This window comes from Sparus aurata, chromosome 20, assembly GCF_900880675.1.
Source record: "Sparus aurata chromosome 20, fSpaAur1.1, whole genome shotgun sequence".
Classification (NCBI taxonomy): Eukaryota; Metazoa; Chordata; class Actinopteri; order Spariformes; family Sparidae; genus Sparus; species Sparus aurata.
The window spans coordinates 18,487,180-18,503,454 of NC_044206.1; the positions used below are offsets into that span (position 1 = coordinate 18,487,180).

The 16,275-nt window shown below is 41.5% G+C and overlaps 3 protein-coding genes across 3 annotated transcripts; all 3 read left to right on the forward strand.

Moving 5' to 3' along the window:
• Positions 1-15: 15 nt before the first annotated feature.
• acadsb (acyl-CoA dehydrogenase short/branched chain) lies at positions 16-4,496 on the forward strand. The gene is made up of 11 exons (XM_030400345.1): positions 16-151; positions 484-646; positions 745-845; positions 930-1,136; positions 1,314-1,484; positions 1,594-1,719; positions 1,795-1,887; positions 2,005-2,094; positions 2,205-2,342; positions 2,960-3,059; positions 3,481-4,496. Exons 1-11 carry the CDS (start codon positions 119-121, stop codon positions 3,555-3,557), a joined length of 1,299 nt encoding a protein of 432 aa, XP_030256205.1. The 5' UTR covers positions 16-118; the 3' UTR covers positions 3,558-4,496.
• Positions 4,497-7,496: 3,000 nt separating this feature from the next.
• hmx3b (H6 family homeobox 3b) lies at positions 7,497-9,575 on the forward strand. The gene is made up of 2 exons (XM_030399596.1): positions 7,497-8,101; positions 8,423-9,575. The coding sequence occupies exons 1-2, from the start codon at positions 7,822-7,824 to the stop codon at positions 9,013-9,015; spliced, it is 873 nt and encodes a 290-aa protein (XP_030255456.1). The 5' UTR covers positions 7,497-7,821; the 3' UTR covers positions 9,016-9,575.
• A 1,318-nt stretch (positions 9,576-10,893) lies between these two features.
• Positions 10,894-15,015, forward strand: bub3 (BUB3 mitotic checkpoint protein). Its single transcript, XM_030401364.1, has 8 exons — positions 10,894-11,080; positions 12,066-12,260; positions 12,362-12,431; positions 12,567-12,718; positions 13,282-13,440; positions 13,600-13,777; positions 13,994-14,210; positions 14,638-15,015. Exons 2-8 carry the CDS (start codon positions 12,066-12,068, stop codon positions 14,645-14,647), a joined length of 981 nt encoding a protein of 326 aa, XP_030257224.1. The 5' UTR covers positions 10,894-11,080; the 3' UTR covers positions 14,648-15,015.
• The last annotated feature ends 1,260 nt before the right edge of the window (positions 15,016-16,275 follow it).

Genomic DNA, 16,275 nt, shown 5'->3' on the forward strand with positions numbered 1-16,275 from the left:
TTGCGTTCACTCCATAGTTTTAGCATTGCAGCTGATGAACAACCATAAATCTCATCTGTCCGACTCGTACAGGAGGCGCCTGAAGGCACCATCACATGTAAACATTTTGTAACAGATCATGGCTGCCCCGTTGGTCAGGATTTTCTCAAAGGTGAGTCTAAATTACAATTAAGTCTTAAATAATTACATTTGCTGGGCGTCTGCAATGGTTTTAATGTACTTCCCCACCGTATCGATTATTTATCCTTGAGTTGCGTAACCTGGTTGGCCCCTGCTAATGTGACGTTACCAGCTAACCGAGGGGCTAACCCTAGCTTGAGAGAACAAATGAGCTTCTTTCATCACAAACTCGACTGTTGCTGATCTCTAAAAGAACATTTATTAATTTAACATTAGTGGTGAAAGCCTAGCACTCCTATTCAAACATTGCTTTCACCCAACCGTGCACTTAAACACTGTCACTGCTGACTCTATTGCCCTCAGACCTGCAGACAGATCTCTCGACCATGGGGGACATGTCAGGCTGGATGGAGGAGCATGTCCAACAGACCTGCTCCAGACATGTCCTCAGACCAGGCAGCTGGGATGACCTCTTTTCCTCCCCTTCAAACGTACTCGGAGGAGGAGAGCATGATGAGGGAGGCAGGTGAGCTGGGGCTCTGGTAACATGTGCCCTGCTGCTGTGACAGCTGGAGGCCATTTGACAGTCTTCAATCACTAAACATCTGTCTCGTTGTTTGACAGTGAAGAAATATGCACAGGAGCGAATTGCACCGTTTGTGTCGAAGATGGATGAGAATTCCGCCATGGACGAGGAAGTGATCAAATCCCTCTTTGAACAGGGCGTATGTGATTCATTTAATTGTCACATTTACAATTATGTCAGGGTTTCTTTTCTATTTGCTGACTGTGATATTTCATTTTTCCAGCTCATGGGTATCGAGATTGACCCGGAGTACAACGGCACCGGCTCCACATTCTTCTCCTCCATCCTGGTCATTGAGGAGCTGGCGAAGGTGGACCCGTCCGTGGCCGTGCTCTGTGACATCCAGAACACGCTGATCAACACACTGTTTGCCCAACTGGGCACACCAGCTCAGAAAGAGCAGTATCTCAGCCGACTGTCAACAGACATGGTGAGCAATCTGACATTCTGTCACTTTGTTGTGGCATTGATTGATTTTTACTTTCTTGATTGTAAGCTGAAAAAATTGCTGATCTGAACATTTGTAATATTGAAGATCTCCTTGTCTGGCTGTGAATATTCTCCGCTGTGTTTGCTGTAATGTTTTTCCTGCGCTCCTGTCGCCCAGATTGGAAGCTTCTGCCTCTCTGAAGCAGAGTCGGGGAGTGATGCCTTTTCTCTGAAGACGCGTGCTGAAAAACACAAAGATTATTACATCATCAATGGGTCCAAGATGTGGATCAGCAACGCGGAGCATGCAGGGGTTTTCTTGGTGATGGCCAATGTGGACCCCTCTGCTGTGAGTAGCCAGTCATCTATCTAAATCTCAAAAAACCCAAACAAATTAGCATTGTTAACAGAAGTGTGTGCCTCTGTGATATAAGGACAAACTGACTTTTGATTGGCAGGGATACAGAGGCATCACCTGCTTCATCGTGGACCGAGACACCGAGGGTCTTGAGATTTGCAAAAAGGAGAACAAGCTCGGCCTGCGTGCGTCCTCCACCTGCCCGATCAACTTGGACAATGTCAAGGTACTCTTAAACATCTTGTACTGTGAAACGACAGCGTACTTTGACCCTTCCTAACTTTTCTGCTCTCTGTTTTAGGTACCGGAGAAGAACATTCTGGGACAGATCGGTCACGGGTACAAGTATGCCATCGGAATGTTGAACGAAGGCAGGATTGGAATCGCTGCTCAGGTGAATTTTAATTTAAATCATTTAAAACAAGCTATAGCTATACAAAAAAGCTATATTTTCAGTTGTACAAAAAGATACGAAAGTTGCATGTGCTAACTTTGGCTGTGCGTGTTTCAGATGCTTGGCCTGGCACAGGGTTGCTTTGACAACACCATTCCTTACACCAGACAGAGGGTGCAGTTTGGAAAACGAATCTTTGACTTCCAGGTAGAGAACTGAAATCCACTCCCTTCAGCTTACATGTTTGATTATTCACATTATTATTCTGGAGGCCAGCGTATTCATCAACGTTGTTATGGTTATGTTTTGTGTTCCAGGGCATGCAGCACCAAATAGCCCACGTAGCAACACAGATCGAAGCCGCTCGGCTGCTGACTTACAACGCCGCTCGTCTAAAGGAAGCTGGGAGACCTTTTATAAAAGAGGCCTGCATGGCTAAATACTTCACTGCAGAGGTGAGATTCTTCATTCGCTGACTACAGTTCAGGTTCAGGGTTTTTCTGGAAGAACTACTTTGTATGTTTCTACTGTATATTTGACGCTTAGGGCTACCTTATAATAAATGAAATGCATGTATTTTAAGGATTTTTTTCCTTTTAATCGTTGTTCTAGATTATTTCAGATTTTATTTGTGTTAAAACTTAATTTCTCTCTCTTCGTGATCCATCTAATTTATAGGTCTGTGTTAGATAGTTGACATTTTTTGTAAAATCTATTATCTATTCGCTGTAGTGCTGTAAAAATGATATTTTGAGTCTCAGTGAAGCCTCTTAGTGGTTGAATGAAAAGGTACATTATGTAACGATTGGCCACCTTGAGTTCACACTCCCAACAAATAAGGACAGCACATAACTAGAGCACCTGCTAACTGCTGCTGACTATTCAGTTTAAGCATCCGTGACTGTAGCTACCGTAAGCTCAGTTAGCCGTGCAGTCAGCAAGAGTGTTGGTGCTTAAACTTTTGGCATGCTGGTTGTTTCTATACATTCTGGTGATAATTAAAACTACAGTTCTCACACATTGCACCTTTTTTAAAGTCATTATAATATCTGTTCTGTTCTGTCTTCCTCAGCTTGCAACACTAACCACGTCCAAATGCATCGAATGGATGGGAGGAGTCGGCTTCACCAAGGACTACCCCATAGAGAAGTACTACAGAGACTGTAAAATTGGTGAGCATGACCTGGACAACCGGTGTTTTGCGCACTGTTTGGGAGATTGTTGCCGTGGAAAGGACACAACTCACGAGGGCTGAGGGAAGGTCAGGTGTAGCTGTTTCGCGATTGGACCAGAGCTGGGCGGAGAGAGCGGGTGGGTGAGGGGGGGGGGAACGATAGCAGCGGCTGTAATCGGACTCTGCAGGAATTCCCCCCCCCCATCAGAGTGCCATTATACCAACACACAGCCAAGGAAGCTGCCAGGGCAGAATGTCACTTTTCCTTTCATCACCAACATTTTGGTTCTCCGGTAGACTGAATAATGAGCCCTCTTGTCTCCCGAGATTCATGTCGGGGGGGGGGGAATTCGACAAAATTGACCTTGTTTTGTAGAGCAGGAATTCGTTCTAATGCTTTGTTTTGTCTCCGTGTGCAGGTACCATTTACGAGGGCACGACGAATGTGCAGCTGTCCACTATGGCCAAGTTCATAGATAAGGAGTACGACCACTGAGAGCGTCTGACCACCGGAGCCTGATAGGTTGCACTCTGCTGTGTTGTTACACTCCATTTTCTTTTCCTCAAAAGGACTTTGCTGTAGTTTTGCTTTTACGTTTCTAGAATTCTGGTGCAGTTTTTCAGTGTTTGTCCTCTGTTTCACCAACCTCTGCTGTTGTTAAAGGTGCAATACATAAAAAAAAATCGACATCCTGTTCAATGATTTCTCAAAACAAATGGGACAGCGTATCAACATGAGAGCGCCAACTGCTGGGGAATGTAGAAACAGTTAGCTGGTTAGCTCAGTTAGCCGTGCAGCTGGTGGTCAGGATTGTGAGCTGTGAACACGGAAGCAATTGTTGTTACTTATACTGCTAGCACATTCCGAACTGGACAGGCCAGGGCTAGCTGGTAAGCATGCTAACTTTGCAATGACATCAAACCGTTATTTCGTTGATGGTAGTGAGTTTTTGGATGTTTTCAACTAAAATTCTTGCATACTGAACCTTTAAGTAGTCCCCACTACTAATGTTACTGATGTGGTTACATTTCCCTGACTTTAGAGTCAAAGTTGATCGGGTGTATTATTGTTTTTTTTGTTTTTGTTTTCAGACCTCGTCAAAATCTAGGAATAAAAATGTCACGTAGAGCTCTTATCTCTCCTTCTGCAAAATGAGATATGGTGATGTATCATGTCAGAATAACATAAAAGATCCACATGTTGCAATTTAAACATATTGATTCTCTTTTAAATGTTTCAGTGCCTTCAGAAGGTCTACTTCTTTTTCTGGTGGGATACTCTATTACACTCATATAATCCACAAATACTGTACAGTTCCTTGTCTGGGAAATGAGGAAGTGATTTCACATGGTGTGAAGAAATTACCTGTAAAGAGCGATCTGTCAATAACTTTGGCAATATCAATAAATGTATGCTGTGGTGCAGTCAGCCCCATCTTTCTCGCTCATGTTTTTGGTTTAGTACCGGCTTCTGTCACTAGATGGCAGCATTCTCCAGAGGGACAGCAGCACCGAGCAGCAGTCAATTACTGTGTCTTTTAACAGCCTGTCACCTCTAATGATATTTTATATCAATTTAATTATGCCGGCGCTTCAGATGAGGAGAGGCGGCCTCGTGTAATTGACTCACTGATCATTTTTCAGGTGAGACTGATTACATTTCCCCAGCCTGCATGTGCTGTGTAAAATGAGCCCCATTGTTTTACACAACACAGGCAAGCTGTGTCCAAGTACACAGAGTCGTAATAGACATGGCCCCTCCTGTGTGCCGAAAGCCATTGATCACTGACAGTACTTAACCATTTGCATTTATTTTATTTGTTAAAAACCAGACGGGAAAGGTCAGAGTCATGACGGCTGTAATGACAGGATTTAAGTGAAGATATCTAGATGTTCAGCGTCCCGTGAAGTCAGTGAACAACAGTGTTTTCATACTCTAACCACACAAGATTATGTCATGTTTCACCACACTGACAAAAACTGTATTTTGACGGGAAAATAAAGCTCCATTTCTCTGTGGTTCTCCAAAAATCCAGTGTGTCTACCTGAGAGAAAAGCAAACTGGTTGATAAAATCAAAACAGACTATGTTATGACACAGTTTCTCTCCCTTTCACATTACTTTGATCATTCTCTCACTGAAAATAGAAAAATAAATGTCTTGATTTTATTAATTGATGAGTTTATGATGACTCTTCAGTGTCACCTGTTGACACCAGACAAGACATAAGCCTTATTTGGTATTTTTAAAAGATCTTCCCCACATCTGGAAGTAGATTTGTCTAAAGTCTGCCATCCTCATGATAATCTTGGGTTATTTGTGGAGCTGGGCAAGATGTCCTACAAATAATATAGCAAAATATTATATATATATATATATATATATATATGTATATATATCTGTTTTACAATCTCCTTCTTAAATGACACAATTACAAAAAAAATAAAAAATGTTTAATAGATATTCTACAGATCTGAGTCGGATTTTAAACCCACTTATTGGCAGCTTTCTGGCCATATATGCTTTGAATATTCTGATAAATAAATCATATATCAGATATTAGAACAAGTGCAGTCTGGCTCAGAGTCACAAGACAACAATCTTGTATGCCAAAGCACAATAAAATGATATCCAGTATCTAAAACAATACTGTCTCATATCAGGATAACAATGTAATAATGATTCATGGCCCGGGCCTCTTCATCTGTTTCTGAGTCTTTTCATCATCATATCCTGTAAAAGGAGCTTAATTATTTGTTCATCTGTTAAGGACGCAATATCAAAAGTTTGATTTAGGCTCGAGTCCGCTGGGCCCTGAACCAATAATCTGACATGTGTAGAGTGTATTATATGTGACGTAATTAGATAAAAGAACCAGGTCTTTAAAAACTTGCCCTGGATCTGATTAACCTCAGGCAGAACAAAATGTTTGAGCAGTAAGAACAGCTCAATGTTTGCAGACATTTTCCACCCAAAAAATCACTAAAAAGAAATTAAAAGAGGAGAACACAGGCCTGCGTTTGCATCACTGGTCGAGTGCACTCCGTCTCCCCCCCAATCCACTCTGACTTGTTCTTCTCATTGTGCCCCCCCACCCCCTGTTTAATGAGCATAATCTGATGAAAACACAGCTATCTGCCTTTCACTTTGCGTTGGCAAGCAGCAGCTCCACTGGCCTCTTCCTCCGCCCCCATCTTTAACACAGCTATGAGACCTCTAATTATGCAGGGTTTCAAGTAGCTTTTCACAAAACACAGTGTTGTCCTTTAGAGCTGGAGAGCGCTCCATGAGCTAAAAGGACAGGCTGCATGTTTGTAGGTTGAGCAAATTCAATTGATTGGATTAGTTCTCTGCATCTGCTGAGGGACCGGGTGGAATTACGATCATTAGATGTCTTCCATGTTGTGTTTTGGAGTTTTTTTGGTTTTGTTTTGTACACTATGTGTCATTTTTTTGACCGCATGAGTGTGAGCCAAACATTACCTTACAGATAAACACAAAAGCATCTACATCTAAAAGCTCTGTACAAAAAGCCTTTTTCCCTGCAGTGGCTCATGTTGTTGTCTGTGTTTGCTTTGGTATTTTTTTAAGTGAAATATATTTTGTCTTGGATTCAACATGAAAGCTGAAGCCTAGTTCCCTCAGTTTTGAGAGAAGAGCAGCATGAAGGCTTTGAAATGAAAACTCAAGCTCCCTCCTGTTCATTCTGTCTCTTTATCATCTAATATGATCACACGTGATCATATGAACGTCTCATTACGCACACAAATATAATTTGCTGCATCCGAGAACCGCTGTCATTGTAATCTGTGACAGACTTGTTGGGTCATCCTCCTGCATTAGATCACCTGCCGCCCCTGTGGGTTTGCAGGCTTTTGTACAAAGCTGATTTGAAAAGCCTTTATCACAATGGCAAGCATTCAATTTGATGTGCGCCTGTAGCGCTTCCTGACTAATAAAATTACCACCGATGTCAATGAGGAGAAATACACAGCGCGTGTCGCTTCCCTGTTGCGCACAGGTGGCGCGGAGAGGACGCGCGAGCGTGCGACACGACAGATGAATGGCAGGTCACAGTTCAGCAAACACCATATTGTATGTTTTCACGTCAAACTGTGCTCATTTCTATTATTATTGTATGTGTTTACTGTGGATTGCATCCGCGCGTAAACACGTGCGTAATTTGTGCCAAGGCCAGGCTGCTTGCGCCCTCATGTTGCATGTCGAGGTGCGATAATCTCCCCGGACCGTTTATTCAATTTACTGACAGGTGATTGAGGCTCGCGCACGCCCTTACCCCCCCCCAAAAAAAGAAAAAAAAATCCCGAGACATTTTTTCTCTTTAATCTAATTGGATGATAAGTGGGTGCGTACTGTTGAGCCCGATGGCAAAACGCTTGCGCGGCCTCTTTTTTCTTGGCAGTCTATTCTCGTCACAGCCCCCTCGCGGTTTCATCTCAAACCCCATTTGCTATTCTACCTGCCCAATAGCAGAAACCGAGCGCGTTTTAACTCGGATGGCATTTTTGATTTCATCATTACAATCCGGCGCAAGTTTGACGCAGTGATCCCTTGCGCTCTCGCTCTGATCATCCCCCGGGAGCCGCGTCGGACAACTTTCTTCCTTTCATCCTCTCTTTGCCCCTCTCTTTCGCCTGCCTTCACGATACAACAAGTCGGTCTTTTTTTTCCCCAGGTGTTTTTTTTTCCCTTTCTCTCGATAAGTTTTGATGGTGATCCACATCGGACAGTGAACGGTGATGGCAGACTCTGATGCGCAGGAGACTCGCCAACCCGCAAAGGAGTCGCCGTTCTCCATAAAGAACCTGCTGAATATTGAAGACAAACCCACGAAGCCGAAGAGCTTCCTCGGCTCGTCCAAAGGAGTGTTCGAAGGCAGCTTCTTCTCTCGGCTCGGGGACTTGTCTTTCCCCCGATTTGAGCTGCCCACACAGAGAATTGGACTATCAGCGCAGTATCTGGAGAGAGCGTCGACCTGGTGGTACCCGTACACGCTCGGGACCCATCTAAGGACCACAGGTGCACATTATTTATAACTTTAGAGATAAAGAAAATGTGGTGTTTAGATGTGTTGAATTTAGATTGGTTTAAGGCAAAGGGCCTTTAATTCGAACATAAAAGGATATCATCTGAGTAGGGATTTAAGATAAAGCCTGCATCTTGAATTATTTTCTATTACCGTAAATATATATTTTTTAACAAAAAGAAAAACGCGTAAATCCACCAATAAACGGAATGTCTAAGATTGCATTAAAATACAGGAGACTCCCCTTAAAGATCACATGTTTTACGGCCAAAAGGATCAAATTTGAAGACTGCATTTTTTTTTCCCCCTTGCAGGGTCTGAGAAGGCCAGCCTCAGGGAAGCATCCCCGGCTCCGGACAGGCGCTCTCCTGATCTACAAAAAAGCGACCAGGATGCCAAAGAGGAAAGCGCCGACGACGATATCGCGCTGGATGAGAGTGACTCCGAGGAGCCAAAGAAAGAAATAGACCAGGAGGACGACTGGAGGAGAAAAACGGACGAGCTGGACCCGGACAGGAAGCCCTGTCGGAAGAAGAAGACGCGCACGGTGTTTTCCAGGAGCCAGGTCTTCCAGCTGGAGTCCACCTTCGACATCAAGCGCTACCTGAGCAGCTCGGAGAGGGCAGGCCTGGCCGCGTCCCTGCACCTGACGGAGACGCAGGTGAAGATCTGGTTTCAGAACCGGAGGAATAAGTGGAAAAGGCAGCTGGCCGCGGAGCTGGAGGCGGCCAACCTGAGCCATGCGGCGGCGCAGAGGATTGTGCGGGTTCCCATACTTTACCACGAGAACGGAGGCTCGGACACGGCCGGGGGCTCCGCGGCAAACTCAACGGGGAGCCAGTCGCTGCTGGCTTTCCCCCACCACATGTACTATTCCCACCCGGTGCCACTGCTGAGGCCTGTTTAACACCGACCGAGTCACGATGGGCTGTACATAATGTTTTTAAATGACAGTGAACAAAAAATTAAATACAATTTTGTATATTTTGTAGATTCAACGGACACAATGCTAGATTATTATTATTATTATTATTATTATTATTATTATTATTATTATTATTATTATATGTAACCATCCTTTATCCTGCTGAAGCGCACTTGAACAATATGTCCCTTTTACTGATATAATTGGTGTTACAAAAGGGACAATCTAAAACCATTATTATTATTACTACTATTTTGTTATTATTAATATTATTATAATTATTATGATTGAAATGGTGGGTTTAAAGAATACAATCTAAAAAAAAAGAACTGGTTTTAAACAGGGTTTGACTGTCCATATGTATTTTACAGAGATTTGTGTCTGTGTTTGTAGCAAAAAAAAAGAAGAACAAAAAAGAAAAGTGGAATTTAATATTTTGATACTTTCCAATATTGTGCAATATTGTGTGCTTCACATTATTGGGCTACCAGCCTTTGTCACCTACAGTTCACTTTTCCAGAAACAAAACAAACAAAAAAAAACAACAACGATGCTTTTTTCTCTTTGTAACAGTGAGGACAATCATGTGATCCTTTACAGAAAAAAAAATATCCCCCCCCCCCCCCCCCCCCACAAACTGCAGGTTATAGGATATTGTTTTTATGATGACGCAAATGTTTTTTGCCGGTGATTTTAAAGCCATGAAAAAGCCAAAAATAGCCTCTGTTTTTTGTGTATGTTTCTTTTTCTCTCTCTGGTATTGTTATTGAAATTCTGTATATTATATGGTCTTACACTCAGTAAAGATTTCGTTCCAAAACAAAAAAAAAAGACATGTATCTACTCTTTATATAACTGTGATGCACGTGGGGGGGGAAAATCATTTGATGATGGCATCTAGTAAAGATGTTGGGTTTGAATCATCTGGGGATCGAGATTGAAAATATAATTCATAAAGAAGCATTCAGAAACAACTGGGATCTGCAGGGATTATGGTGCCTTCCAAAATGAAATACCTTAATTCGATCAATAACTGTTAATTAATGCTATTCTATTTTCTGGTCTGATGATCTGCGTGAGGAAATTTGAGCGATGGCTGCCTGATTTTACATCTGAGAACTCTTATTTGGGGGGGATTTTATTCTGGATTAGATTATTTTGACAAGGACATAACATTCTTTCTTGAATATTCGATAATTATGCAGATAACAATAGGCTATCTCATCACTATTCGAAGGCAAATTAAGGTATTCAATTGTGTAGGAGTCAATACTTATTAAATGCTCATTTTTAACACATTTAAAGGATATGATGAAGGCTGAGTTATTTTTCTTTTTTTCCTGGTGTCTGAGAAGAGGTCTAAAATAGCCAGTGACCTACAAAAGATGGGTATTAAATCAGATTGCACCCATTTCGACAAAGTTATCCTCAAACAAAAAAAAAGAACATAAAGGAAACTTACATAAATATTTATAGGAGGGTTTTATTAAACAGTAAATTAACAATAGCCTAAAACAGTGTGAGGCTTTATCCTTGCGCAAATCAAACTAACTCGGGCAGTCTCGATTATCCTCTTCAATACGCCAACACACTCTTAGACTAATTTACTGTTTTACTGTGGTGCATTATAGTGTTTTTATGACATTTGCACTGTATCTTTTTTTTAATGATAGACATATAATTACTCCCAATCATAAAATACATCCTTTATGGCAGCGAGAGGTGGAGAAGGAGAGAAAAGGGAGAAGTCTGGAGCAGTCCTGGGTCATGTGACCTGCGCTGAGACAACGGAAGTACTCGATGAGATTGAATCAACCAATCGCATTGCAGGCGGGAATTTGAACATTCACCTCGACCAATCAGCACCCTCTGGACCAGCGGTTGCTCTCACAACGGAGTAAGCTAGCTGCACGCAGTCACATTGCTGTACAGCACTTTCCGCGTTAGCGTTGGATGTTTTATATTATATTCCTAGCCGAGGTATAATTTTATTTATTCCAGTTGAAAAGAAGAATCAGTCGCGTCTGACTCGCACGAAACCGCAGCGGTAAGTAAAGTGAAACGGCTTCCACCGGGGCTTGTAGCTTACTTTAGCTCCACAAGCTAGCGCTAAAGTTAGCAAACACCGGTGGTAGCAGACGTGGGCTTGGTGTAATTGCTGGATGTTGCTGAAAATGTCGTGTTAACTGACTGACATAAGAACACAAGCGGTTGAAAAACCTTGGAATAAAAGTATTGTTCCGCCAGCTTTCGCATAAAAACGTTTGCTTAGATTGAATGCCAGCAAGCTAAACACTCGGTGGGGCTAATTGGCTAAATCCAAAACTGTCATTGAATCAGGCTAACAACAAGCATGTTTAGCGATCGATCCAGCAGTACGCCGATGTGTTTCTGTAAAATTAAATTCTAGAGACGTTTTTCAGACGAACTACAGGATATAACACACTTATAGCGTTTCTTGATTTGGGTATATGAAAAGATTGATCCAACCTAATTCAATTAGGTGATTAGATTTAATGTAAGTTAAGGTTTTGGAAAATAAGAGCCTCTTGAAGCCCCCTGCTATGATTCAAAACATAACGACAGGCCTCTGCTTAAAGCAAATTTTTGTATTCATAAATGTATGTAATGGTCTAACCTTCATTGAATGTGTTGTTTTGTCAGTGACAGTAGTGATATTATTTTGTATAAATTGTATGAATTGACACGAATAAAATAGGGTATGAACACAATTACACTACCTGTAACGTTAAGTATTTAATAGTGTGTCTGTAACAATCTGAAGCATATTATGTAAATACATTTTGTGTTTCAACCATGTCAGAGGGGTACTGACTAAACTCTGGAAACCTCTAGTTTGTGATGTTGTTGAGGTAGACTGCACAATATGATAAAGTATTTTATGCTGCTGCATCTGCCCCTATGTATTGTTAAATTCAAAGGTGTCATCTAAGCATTACTTAGCGCTCATGAAAGTCATATTTGGGCTTTGCTCAGTCTGAATTTCACACTGTGATGTTTATTTTTTGCAGATGACAGGCTCAAATGAGTACAAGCTGAACCAGGGACCAGAGGACAGCATCTCTGCTGTCAAGTTCAGCCCCAGCACAACGCAGTTCCTGCTGGTTTCCTCCTGGGACTGCACTGTCCGTCTCTTCGATGTAGTAACCAACACCATGCGGATGAAGTACCAGCACTCTGCTCCAGTTCTCGACTGTGCTTTTTATGTAGGTCACATATTTGTACATTTTTGTTTAGGTTCCTCATTGCCATGTCAAAGACTAAAAGTCTGGCACACACACTGGTAACCTTCAACTTTTACTTGCAGGATCCGACACATTCTTGGAGTGGCGGGTTGGATGCACAATTGAAAACTCATGATTTGAACACAGACCAAGGTATGTCACAAACCTGCCAAGTACAAGTTAAAGTCCTCAGACATTATCGCTTAAACCAGTGGCAGATGTTCATAACTGTCCAATTATCTTACTAGATGTGTTTATTTGTGGTATGCTAACATTATCCTCAAACAGATACAATAGTTGGAACGCATGATGCCCCAATTCGTTGTGTGGAATACTGCCCAGAGGTAAATGTCATGGTAACGGGGAGCTGGGACAGATCAGTTCGTCTGTGGGACCCAAGGACACCCTGCAATGCTGGCACCTTTACTCAGCCTGAAAAGGTAAAGCAGAAGAGAATCACTATTGTATGCTATGACAAAAAGTATGAGTGCAGTAAATGTGAAAGATTTATTGAGAGACTAACTTGCACGAACATCCACAGGTTTAATTTCTAAACCTTAATGAGATGATGTAAAAGTTTCAGTGACTCATCTTTTTTAGAGTTTCCTGCTTTGTTAGGTTGGTGTATTTCTCAAAGAAACAAGATGTTCGGAAAAGACATATGTCGAATGAGAAATCACTGGTATAAACCAGTAGGATATTAGATAGAGAAAAGTTCCTTTTTTCCTTTTTATTATCTTATTTTTACAAACACTGAACCACTGGTATACAAAGAGGTAGCCCTTTAAGATTCACAGTGTTGGGCCTTTATGTATAATGAAATTAAGAACTTGTAATTTTGTTTATTTACTGTCAAATAGCTGTTTAGCACATTGGTGTACTAGGTGTAATTTCATCACAACTTATTCACTTTTGCACGTGTTTGCGTAGGTATCAAGTATAACTTTTGGCATTGCCAGTGTTGGGTCTCCATTCTGTCTCATACTTGTCGTCTCTGTGAAAGGTGTATACCCTCTCTGTGGCTGGAGACAGGCTTATCGTTGGCACAGCTGGGAGACGAGTCCTGGTGTGGGATTTGAGGAACATGGGCTACGTGCAGCAAAGAAGAGAGTCCAGTCTCAAGTATCAGACTCGCTGCATTAGAGCCTTCCCAAACAAACAGGTACACTTTGAATTAGAATCACACAGTTCTGATGGAAGATGCAGATAACGGTTAAAATTTGACAGATTTTTTTTTTTAATAGAGCATCGTATTACAAATACTCCTGTCTTGATGTGAGGAATTTGGTTGGTAACTTCATATTGTCTATCTTTGCTGCAGGGCTATGTCTTGAGTTCAATTGAGGGCCGTGTAGCTGTGGAGTACCTGGACCCAAGCCAGGAGGTTCAGAAGAAGAAGTATGCCTTCAAGTGCCACAGGCTGAAGGAAGAAGGAATTGAGAATGTTTACCCTGTCAATGCCATCTCATTTCACAGTGTTCATAACACCTTTGCCACAGGTATGTTTGTCTAGACAAAAGCATTTGTCTTTTCCTACATTTAGTTTCTCTAATCGGGCAATTTGTTTTAAAAAATCGCATTGTTTTCCTATGACCTTTTTTATCATTGAGCGGCCAAGGTTGCATGAGGAACACACAGTTATTACCGATCTGTATCTCAGCAGTCACACCGCCTAAACCTTTTGATGGTTGACCTTGAGTCTTTCCTTCTACCAGGTGGCTCAGACGGCTTTGTCAACATCTGGGACCCGTTCAACAAGAAGCGCCTGTGTCAGTTCCACAGGTACCCGACCAGCATCGCCTCCCTGGCCTTCAACAACGATGGCACCATGCTCGCAATCGCCTCCTCCTATATGCATGAGAAGGGAGACATCAGCCACCCAGAGGACGCCATTTTCATTCGCCAAGTCACAGATGCCGAGACCAAGCCCAAGTGAGTCTTGTGTCCTCAGTAAATCTGTGAGCAGCTGCATTTATTAGGAGCACGTCCAGCTGCAGCATATGCTGATCTGTATCTCTGCCGGTCCACTCTTCAATATCCGACAGTTGAAAGATGGACCGATTGAAAATGAGAAAATCCTACCCCTGTTTGTGTGTCCAAGCTGTTATAAATATACACTGAGTGAGCAGACAAAGAGAAACCCTGTGTAAATGGTTATACAATCAACAACAACATACATGTGACAAATTCTCCCTCTGCCAAATTAGACTTTTTTGTTGTTAAGGCAGTCACATGGTCATTTTTGAGACCGTTTGAGGTAGCTGCCTCATCTTTTTATTAAACTGGGATGTGTTTAAATACTTAAGTTCTACATTGAAGCTCTTCTCCCCATTTTTATTTTATTTTTTTTGGTTTACAGGTCAACCTAAGTCCTCCTTGGACTGGTTCCCTCTGCGTATGAAGCGTTCATCACATATCGGGTTTATCTGCTGGCATCCAGTGTACCATTACCATATTGTTACCTGTCATTTCTTTCTCCAGTGTTTGTTTAAAACTTTTCTTCACTCTTCTGACTATTGTTAAATATTTCCTTGTTCTGTGTATGTTCTGACATCCAACTATTGCTTTTTTGACTTAAACTGATTGATATACACCCTTTGTCATGTTTTCTTGGTCAAATGACTCAAACATTTTGTGATTGTTTTTGTACACTTACATTTAAAATGACACTCGAGCTGTTCGTGAACCAGTCTTCTTACACTTGCTGTATAATAAACATTTTTATGTAAAACTTTGATCAATGGCACAAAGTCAGTTCATACATTTAACTTTTATTGCATGCACTATTTGTGAAAAAAGAACCTGAGAAATGCTTGGAATGTGTCAGAGGTTGTTCTCTTGATGATGTGTTGAGGGAAAGCGATGATCAACTCATCTTGCCGAGGGCTCCACTTGCCCCCAGACAGTGACCTGTGCTGATAGACATCAGAGGTCTGTGGCCTAAACCAGATCCAGCTTTATTGTAGGAAGAAAATTTGGACAGAAACCACTAAACTGGATGACCCGGCTGCGTTTGGAAGTCTGTTGGTTTAAAAAGATAAAATAATATGATTGGAGTTGCAAAATTCTGGGAATATTCAAAGTGAAGATTTATGAGAATCCACACAAATACAATGGAAACAAAGGGGATATTTGCCATATGCTTAAATATGCAGATGGATACAAAGTTTTTACCATGCCAGTGATCTCAAATAGATCTTGAATAAGTTAATGAGGTTTGCAAAATTGTGGAAATATTCCATGGAAATGAACATTAAAAAAAAGAAAATATAGGGGTTATTTGCTGTTTTTACTGTCATATGCAGGCTGAAAAGTACGTTTTTCGCATATCGGCAGAAACAAAAAATACCTAAAGTAACAAAATCAGGTTTGTAAGATTTTGGAAATACTCAAGGTTGAAACTTTCCAAGGAATTCACAGGAATACATGGGCATTAACATGAAATATATGAGTTGTTTGCTCAGGCTGTATTTATTGTCATATACATGTGAACCTTTCTGAAATCACTCAAATATAATGATTAGTTTTGCAAAATTTCAGAAATATTGAAGGTCAAACTTGTGGTTTAAAGTGAACAACTAATACAACAAAGAACAAATAAAACTTGGTGAAAGTCCTTAATTAGCATGGCCAATCAAGCTACATCCCACATGGTAACAGCTAGCTCGCAAGTTTATCATGGTTGGAGCAAACCATAGGTGAGCGTGACCCTTTTTTATGATATCATCTTCACTTGGCTTTGTTTTTAACTCCATCCAGAACTGCACACAGAAAAAGAAAATCTTATTATGTAAGTACAACACATTGAAATACTTTTGAAGGATGCTAGCAGCAATGTTTTAGGTGGCTAATACTTTTTTGTTATCGCTGAATTTGTCTGCTGCGGTTTGCAAGTTGTGACACTGGTGACAGAGTCGGACGCAACGCAGACCTTTTGTAATGCTGCATTCAGCATCACATGAATGGGAACAGTGAACGTAGAGCTTTGCCCTGCAAA

Coding starts and splice junctions, on each gene's coding strand:
- acadsb (XM_030400345.1), top strand. CDS start 119: ATGGCTGCCCCGTTGGTCAGGATTTTCTCAAAG. Junction 2,095..2,204: donor AACGAATCTTTGACTTCCAG/GTAGAGAACTGA, acceptor TTTGTGTTCCAG/GGCATGCAGCACCAAATAGC. Junction 2,343..2,959: donor CTAAATACTTCACTGCAGAG/GTGAGATTCTTC, acceptor TGTCTTCCTCAG/CTTGCAACACTAACCACGTC.
- bub3 (XM_030401364.1), top strand. CDS start 12,066: ATGACAGGCTCAAATGAGTACAAGCTGAACCAGGGACCAGAGGACAGC. Junction 12,261..12,361: donor TTCTCGACTGTGCTTTTTAT/GTAGGTCACATA, acceptor TTTTACTTGCAG/GATCCGACACATTCTTGGAG. Junction 13,441..13,599: donor GAGCCTTCCCAAACAAACAG/GTACACTTTGAA, acceptor TCTTTGCTGCAG/GGCTATGTCTTGAGTTCAAT.
- hmx3b (XM_030399596.1), top strand. CDS start 7,822: ATGGCAGACTCTGATGCGCAGGAGACTCGCCAACCCGCAAAGGAGTCG. Junction 8,102..8,422: donor GACCCATCTAAGGACCACAG/GTGCACATTATT, acceptor TCCCCCTTGCAG/GGTCTGAGAAGGCCAGCCTC.